General features: G+C 47.7%; 1 protein-coding gene across 6 annotated transcripts in view; it reads left to right on the plus strand.

The window, feature by feature from the left end:
- The window catches only part of KLHL29 (kelch like family member 29), a 391,351-nt gene extending 382,411 nt beyond the window's left edge, over window positions 1–8,940 (plus strand). For all 6 annotated transcript variants that reach the window (XM_066995012.1, XM_066995013.1, XM_066995011.1 and 3 more), the window contains one exon: window positions 6,614–8,940. In XM_066995012.1, coding sequence (XP_066851113.1) covers window positions 6,614–6,797 — 184 coding nt within the window. In that variant the 3' untranslated portion in view covers window positions 6,798–8,940. The remainder of the gene's footprint in view (window positions 1–6,613) is intronic.

An 8,940-nucleotide genomic window follows, 5' to 3' on the forward strand; every position in this document is an offset into this window, starting at 1 on the left:
GAATTCAGGCAGTGTGCACACAGAAGTGTGCTACAGCGATCCTCCACGGGGTACAGCAGCAGCGTGATGGTGCCAGCAATAATTCCAGAGCAGCTAATTTAGTACCAGCAATTCCCAAAAGGCACCAGAAAAGCATTTTCTTCCTCCTCCTCTGACTGTTAAACAGTAAGATTTATTAGATGGTTCTGCCGAATGGAAATCTTTAATAAAACTTAGGCTCGGACTGAGCAGCACAACAAAAACAGGGTTGGTTTGTGGATTTTTTTTTCCTCTTCTTTTTAAATAAGCTCTTGTTCTTGAACAGTGAAGCATGGTGACTCCTGCGCTTAACCACCAGGCACTGCTAACGTACGGCACCAGCTGCAGACTCCCCCAGCTGCTTCGTTTCCTTGTCAGAAAGTTTGTGATAACTTTGGGTGCTGGAAGGGGTGAGAGCCCAGCTTGTCTGGACAGCAGTTCCCAGGTGAAGCTCCCCAGCGGCCGCGCGTTTCTCCAGCCCACCGCTGTAAGCACGCAGCATTTGCAGCTGGAAGTCTTGGTGGTCCAGAAGGGAAAAACCTAAATCTTCCAACATATCTGCAGGAGATGTGTGGCCGGGACTGTGCTCAATAGACAGCTGATGAGAACTGCAGCCCCAGGCTAATAGCAATAATTTCTGCAGCAGTTCACGGCATGAAGAATTTCTGCGTGCGTGTAAGCGTAACTGATACATGCAGAGCACTCAAGCCATTACTGATGTGCGGCGGACTTAGGAATAAAACATTGCTGGTTTTCAGCAACAAGTAACGATGCCACGCGATGGTTTTGGATCGTTAGAAAGCGCTCGCGGAGTATGGGAGAGCGTAACTGGAGCTTGGCCAAAACACCCACACTAATAATCCAGCTCCAAGAAGTGGCATGATCGCCTCCTAATTGACCATGACTAATCTGGACCCTCATTTATCCATCTAATTGTGAAGACGACACCTCTGGCAGCACAATGCGGCCACCCGCGCGGGAGCCTTCCCAAACATCGCAGCCTGGTGCCAGCCTGGCCACAAACAGCCCCAGCAGCACAGCCACCGACCCTGGGACGCCGCCTTGGCGTCCTGGCTGCCCCCACTCGCAGAGACCGCGGCTCTTCTTCTCGCTTCCACCTCGCAAATCCACAGGCAGGTTTCGTGGGAAGGTCCCTGGACGAAGCAAGAGCTGCTCTGGCGAGCCAGCACCCTGCAGGCTTTTCTTCTCCGAGCGCTTACCCCGTCCAGTTCAGGAGCATCCTTCGGTTATGTTTGCAGTGAAACCCTTCTGAAGCCTTAGGGCAAGAAAGAAACCCATCCACTAATAAATGCAAGGTGTTAGCATTTTTTTTCTTTCTTCTTCTAAGCAAATTTTACGTCTAATGAACTGATAATGTTTAATAAACTTTTTGGACCGGCTCCAAGTAAACTAGTGAGTCTGTGTGCACACAGGCACGAGTGAGGCGGGAGAGGAGCTTTGTTTGTAGCCCCAGAACATATTAGGGTTTTGTGAATCAAAACAACATGCTAATTCAGCCATTTCAGATCTCTTTCACAACCCCAGACGTTACAAAACAGGATTTTTTATTTTTTTTTTTTTGTCTTTTCTCACTTTTCCTGATAAGGCTGATGTGATCTTTAGGACTAAGCAGGAAATTTTACAAGAATAATAATAAGCAAACTTTGCTGGTGCTCCCTCTGTTCGGTGCTGTCGTGGCGCCGATGCAGCCATGCGGAGACGTGCTGGAGCAGGAGCTCCCAGGCACTCGCCTCTCAAACATCCTCTGTTTGACATCCTCTGCTTCGGGCTGCTTCCAGTTTACTGCCCACCAGAAGCCTTCTGCTAGACGATGGTGTTGAGTGAAAAGCAGAAGGCCCATAACGCTCTAGAGGGGAAGGTGGCCACCAAGCCAACAGCAGCCGATCACCGCTAGCTCCTGTGTGCTGAGGCTCCACGCCGGAGCCCGAGCATGGTTAGGGCAGGGCTTGCTGAGATGCCATGAAGCAGACAGGAAGGTTGTTGGTCTCACGTGGTTAAATAAATTGATGAAAAAGCAACCCAAAGTCAACGATCTGCTTTGTCCATCGAGATGTTTAACGGGCAGCTGTCAGACAGGGATCATCTCTGCCACCTGTGCGCTCAACCTGGGGAAGGACTGGAAGGTGTCTGTGGAGAAGCGATGTAGGGGGTGTCCAGCTTACAAAAGCACGCCAAAACATCAACAGCCAGGCACCCACCAGCCCCTTCCCACACCTCAGCACCACTGGGATTTTCTTCAGAGCATGATGCGTAGCTTGGCGGAGGTCAGCAGAAGGACTGGCCTGGAGGTGGCCATGTCATGGGGACGGTCACAGAGCGGCCCGCTGACGCTGCTCACGGTTTGGGCAATCACAGACCCCACGGTACCTCGGGTGAGTTGCCTGTAGGGCCACAGGTGAAGGCTCTACCCTATTCCCCGGGGAGCAGAGAGCAGGGTAATCAGCTGCAAAATGCTGAAACGTTTCCCTGGAAGGAGTGCACAGAGCGACCTCCGTTTTGATGACGGTCACCTTCACCCGGGGCGTGCTGCCGGGTGGTGCGGGTCTGGGTGCTCTGGAGCTGGGGAGGTCACTGTCCCCGAGCTGCCGGGGGGCTGCGTCTTCCACGGGGAGGTTTTGTGGCGCGAGGCTCCGCTCCTTCCCAGGTTCTGACAGCCTGTAATCATTTTATCTCTCAGGATTAATGGCACCGAGCAATAAACTTGCATCCTAATTATTGTAATTATTTCTTTCTTTGTACGTCAGCCTTGGTAACGATGTTTTTACAGCCGATGGGATGGAAGGGAGGGGAGAAAAGAAATATTGTCACAGTAATGAAGAGAGCAATGAGTGCTCGCCTTTCCACTCACTTTCCTTAGGGTTTTCGAGCCCACTTGAGTTTCCTGTTCCCTAAGGTCCCAGAAATTAACAGTGATTGTCCTAATATTGCAAAGTAGCAGCAATCTAGGACTAAATTCCTAATTGATCTTAAGTACCTACCTCCCACTTCAGCCCTGGAGATGCCTGAATATCTCCATGTCCCCTGCGCACGTAAGTACCGGCTGCACTCTCAGAACTGCCTGTTTCTTGACAGCAGGAGGAGCTCACTGTTTTTCTTAACCCCGGGCATGACTCACGAGCTAAGTGTTATGCCAATCTTATCTATGGCAATTGTGTTCGGAGAGGGCAGAAGCTACTCTAATCACCATTTAAAATTCATACAGTCTTTCAGAGGGTGGAATTCAGCATCCGCTTCTTCCCCGATGCATTAGCACCGTTCCGAGAGGCTACAAGGTGGAGCTGCTTCTCTCAGCTGCTGGTCAGGAATTTATTTCAGCGCCGTAGCCCAGGTGCTGGAGAACAAGGGCAGCATTTGTCCACCCACTGCAACCCCAAATCCAGGATACGGGCTGAGGAGGACACCAGGGGGGTGTGCTTGGCTGCTCTAAGGTGGCAGCAGCTCCGGCTTGGAGCAGCTGTGGCTGAACACACCAGAGGAGGCTTTACAAGAAGAAATGGGGGCAGCTGAGATGCTGCACAGATACCTGTAAAGCACCCACGTCCCTGTGTAGATCCCTGCCAGTAGATGCCTAAGGAAATACAGGGCACTTAGGGCCAGACTTCAGCTAGGCGGCGCACAGCCAGCCAGCAGGGGCTGGTGGCATTGGCACCAGAGCTGGAAAGGCCTCTGGACATGGTCCTCCCTCTGTCCATCTCCTTCCTCCGTCCAGGTCCAGTGCTCCCTCCTGAGCCAACAAGCAGTAAGAACAAAACAGGCTCAGTGTGACAGTGACATGGCCACAAAGGTCATCGTCTGTGTGGTGTCTAGTGCTGTCACCTATGCCAGCGTATCTGCCGGTAGATTAAAATTAGCTCAGGCTGCTCATGGGCACTGGGGCTGTATTCATCGACACTGATGAAAATGGCCCCGGGCTCCAGGTTGACATTTCCTGTAATTTCCCCTTATTTACAATTCTGCAGCCAGATCTTTGTTTTCTTTGTTCCAGTGTGTGTTTGGTTTTCTTGCTTAACTGAACAAAGTTGCTAAATTCATCCATTCATTGTTTTTTTCCTCCAGTTCTGTTGAGGGGTAGCATTGTAAGGACTGATGAGCGTTTCTTCAGAGAGCCAAGGCAGCAAAGCTGCACCGCAGGCCATCTCTGACACGGGACCACTTCCATACAGCACATCCCAAACCATACCCAGATTAAAATAAGCTGCCATCTCCTTCGGCCTCGCTGTTAAGAGAAGAAAGCAGAGCACAAACGGGAACCTCTACCCTGCAGCCCCATTTCCAAGTTCACAGCCTGCTGCTCTCAGGGCGTCAGAGCATCCTCCCCATGCCATGCTGGCTACAAATCCCAGCCTGTCTTGCTTCTAAATACTAACTTGTTTCAAGACAGAGTTGGGTTCCCCCCTATAAATATCTTAGCCCGAAACCTGAACAAGTCATCTGGTTTCATTTATGTTGCAGCGCAGCTCACTGCAGCCATTTCAATACCAGCAGCCCACTTCATTGCCAAGAGGCTGATTTCTAGCCCGTGTAAACTCGAGAGACCCTTCAGAGGGGCCCAGAGGTTATTAACACCCTGCTCTGGCGTAGTTTTTAATTGATAATCATCACGCCGGGGCGCCCCCTGCGCTGAAGGCTCCGTTTGGGCCGGTCGCTTGCTCCAGGCCTCGCGAGGCAACTCCCGACAGCCACACCACCACACGAAGCCCTCCCCGTGCAGCACACGGGCACCAGTAGCATTGCTGGGACAAAACCCATGCCGATAAACACACGTGTGCCTGATTTACCGGGCAGCTCGTCCTGCTTATCCTGTGAAGGATGCGAGGCCTGGTGTGGGCCCCTCCGGCTCCAGCTCCGGCTCCTTCAGAAACGGCTTCGTGCTCCTTCGGAGCCATCTTTCAGGATGACACTTGTTTTCCTCAAGTCCTCGTTCTTCCCAATTTCTCCCTGACGTTTCAAAAATAATTACCAGTGGTTCAGTAAGTTCATTAGCAAACTCCCTTAAGACCTTGGGCTATGTATCATCCAGCCCTGCTGATTTGTGGATAGGGTCTAATCAAGTGCTTCAAGTCTCTCTTGCCCTCCTCCTCCTTTCAGATTAACAGTTATTTTGACAAGATTCTCATTATTTCCCATTTCCTGGTGGTATCCAGGGACTAGGCTTATTTGAGTCCTCGCTGTTGTCATTGTGGGTTTATTTTTAACCTACGGCTCCGCTTCTTCGCAAGGACATCAGAGCTTTGTGTTCTTCAGAAATGCAGCTTTTTCCGTGCCATTTGAGTCTCGGTTCATCCAGGGTCTTCTAGGGCTCTCTGTCTTTTGCCTTTGTCACTTCTCATTCCTCTTCCTCCTGCTGCTCCAAAATTAGCCACAAGACATAAATTTGCTTTAACCAAGCCTGAAAGGCTTACTACTCTTCTCCATCTACTTTGATCTAGGCCACCTTCTTTGAGGCAATTCATTTCTCATCTTCTTCTCGCTCTCTTTCTCCTTGCATGTACATATTTCAGGTCCTCCCTTTTCCTTCCAAACCCCACTCTGTTCCTAGAAAGGATTTCCCCCCTCCAGACACCAACCACCACCAGCCCCATCCTGCTTTACAGGATCTTTAAACGTCAGCAGCAGCTTACAGGAGATGCTCTCCCTACATCCCCTTTCAGTCTAAGATCTTCCTCTCCACAGCCCAATTTCAGTGGCCTTTTGGGACCTGCCCCTGCCCTTTGGGAAGTCAGCACCAGAACAAGGCACTGAAGATCAGGCTGAACGGCAAGTTTCTTCCAAATACCTTTCACACCTCTGTCTCTTCCCTACTACCAACATCTTACAGACCCCTGGATTAGCCCCAGCCTCCTTATCCTCGATTTGCAAGAGATTTCTGAGGTTGAATACTTTCATTTTGAGCATGCAGTAAGGTTTTTGTTTTCTTTAGACATGAGATTAGAGGTGCACATCCCCAAGCACTGCTCAGACACGTTCCCCCACGTCCCTTTCTCCCACACAACAGCACCCCTCCTGCCCCTCGCTTCCCAGCCCAGCAGGGGGAAAAACCAGCAAAGGGTAAACCCTTGGGCGAGGAGGACAAAGCACCAGCACCTCCTGCCTGACAGCGGTTGGGGAAGGAGCAAAAGAGCATCTGGGGAGGGTTTTCCCCTGACCCTTTTGCAGCATTCATTGCTTACCAGAGGAGTAATTGAAGCAAGGATTTATTTTACGCTGCCCAAGGAGGCAGGGACCTTGAGGAATAGCTGTGATCGCTTTTGGTGTGTGTATGCACAGTGTTATGGGAACCACGTCCTGGTACCTTTGCTGCAGAGTCCAGATGGGGGCTGGAGAAACTTTGTCCTGTTCGTTGCTGCTGTTCAAATGACAGACATTTAACCTACCTGGGAGGACGGTGAAGAGGATTAATTGTGGGGAGGGAAAGGGAGAAGGCAAAGGAGTGCCCAGAGAGGTTTATATAAATAAGAAATGTATTCATAGTATATCCCTTATTATGAAATATGCAGGATTTTTTTTTTTAAGCATAAAAAGAGGATTGTTTGGCAAGCCCACTAACTAAAACTTTCTTTATTAAAAAATACAGCGCTGTGGTTCTCGACGGAAAAATTTACGCCACCGGTGGAATTGTTAGCAGCGAAGGACCTGCCCTGGGCAACATGGAAGCCTACGACCCTAAAACAAATACCTGGACACTTCTACCAAATATGCCATGCCCTGTTTTTCGACATGGCTGCGTAGTAATCAAGAAGTACATTCAGAGCGGCTGACGCGACCGAGGAGTCGGATGGAGAACTGTTTGTACCTGTTGAGAGCAGGCAAGGAGAACACTACTACTAATCACAAAAGCAGCAAAGACAGCCAGCCAGTGAACATATTGCTCTAAAGTCTTGAATAGTGTCTACATTGAATGTAGAAAAATCATCCTCACCTTTTGGTGAACGAGGAGCAGAGAGCTCCGTGCTATGTAAGATATTGTAACAATACTACAAGTGTGTCACTAGATGTTATAGTGGCACTTGTTCTGGACGTCGGCTTTTGGTCAACCCAGGTGCAATAGAATTTCACATATTTTTTAAGCTGGGGAAGAGAGGAAAAAAAAAAATCTGCATTTTACTTCTAGAGCTCAAGCTTGATTCTTAAAATAACCGTGCAGATTAGTTTTACTATTACACTTTAGGCATCAATCTATTTAAAAGGTCAAAGTGTCCTTACCACTTTGATTCCTACATTTGTTTTTAACAAATACACGCTTTTCAATACCAATGACTGAGAGAAATCTTGTGTGACAGATGGCTTACATTGATGTCAGTCTTCCATCAGATCAAACGAATATTTCAGTTCTCTAGAGCAGAGCCCAGAAGGGGGGAAGAGGCGGGGGCTGGGGAGAAGAGGAGCCATTGGTAACACAATTCCATGTAATACGAGGAAAACAAAGGTCTGTTGGGCTGTATGAATTTCTGCTCCCGGCGATACTTGTGTGGGCACGCACGCATCTGTTGGTGGCGGGGCTTCTAGCATTTCCTCCCGGTTCCTGCTGACGAGCAAACCTGACAGTGCTCGATCCCTAGAACACGAAATGAAAATGGTTTCCAATCCGGAGGCGTCCTCCCGATTGAACGGCACTTCGGTTCTGCGGATTGGGATGGTGGCATTGTGGCAGTGTAGTGTGGGATTCCCACGTTTTCAACAAGCGGAGGAGCAGATGCCTCCAGCTGTGGCTACGCACTCAGTTTTGGCTCTCAACCAAAATTCCTTACGTTGGGACATATGCCACTATCGGTTCCTTTTATGTAAAGTCTGAGAAGATTTTTTTTTTTTTAAAGTTTCCCCATAGGTGTGGAAATCTTACCTTATTTACAGATTTTAAACACACAAGTTTAAATCCCATGGTAGAAAAATGCATAGACTTAAGCCCAGTATAAGAGACATAAAATGATTACTATGTAGAGTTGTAAGTATATGCACAGCACAGGGGTTATATTTTTATATATATTAAAATATTGTCTATCCAGAGAGCATTGTGATGTGGAAATTCTTTATAAATTTATACATAAAAGGATCAAATGGAAGATGGAGTGGGAAACACAGAGGGGGCAGGGGAAAGATTCTTAAGATTAAGAAATAGGAAGTAACCCCAAGCTAAGGATTGCCTGATTTCTTTCCAAGTAGAGGGAAAAAAGTTGCCATTCTTGCCTTTGCAGACTCCAACTCCAAACGCCATGCCGGTAATTCAAGCAGCAGGTCCTCTACAGGGTGTGGGTGAGATCCTACAGTCAATATCTGGTTGAATTTCATACCAAATACGTTCGCCTTTTTATACTGAGGGAGGTCTGCCTACAGCTTTGGGGAAATCAATGCAGATGTTAGCTAATCATCTTATTTTATTAATAATCGTTTATAAAATAAAATTTAAAAAAAAATGAAATTTGTATCTTGCAGTATTTAAAGAAAAAAAGTGCTCAAGTCAGCTGAGTCAAGGTCTACGGTGACTCAAGTCTCTCATTTTGACAGTGAGGTTCCAGCCTTTGTTATGCAGTTGTTTTATTTATTCTTTAAAAAAATAATAAGCACAACAAAAATTATATACTAGTATGTCATTTAAAGTATTTATGTCAAACAGGGTGCAAGTGTGAACCTAACGATTGGAGCACAAGTTTCTAACTGCCTGGGGCAGGACTAATTTTAGTGTTGGTGTGTGTCTGCCTCCAAAGGAGGTGCTACCTGTCAGCAAGACCTAAACACATTCAACATTTCCAATTTAGCTTATTTCTTCATTTCTCACACTGGAACAAAACTGGCTATTTCTGTGAATAATATTAAAAACAGGGTTATCTGTAATGGTATTGTATATAGTTTATGTTTACTGTTAAGTTCTTGTTATATTATAATAAATATATTTATAGATCTAGA

Source organism: Anser cygnoides, chromosome 3 (genome assembly GCF_040182565.1).
Source record: "Anser cygnoides isolate HZ-2024a breed goose chromosome 3, Taihu_goose_T2T_genome, whole genome shotgun sequence".
Lineage (NCBI taxonomy): Eukaryota > Metazoa > Chordata > Aves > Anseriformes > Anatidae > Anser > Anser cygnoides.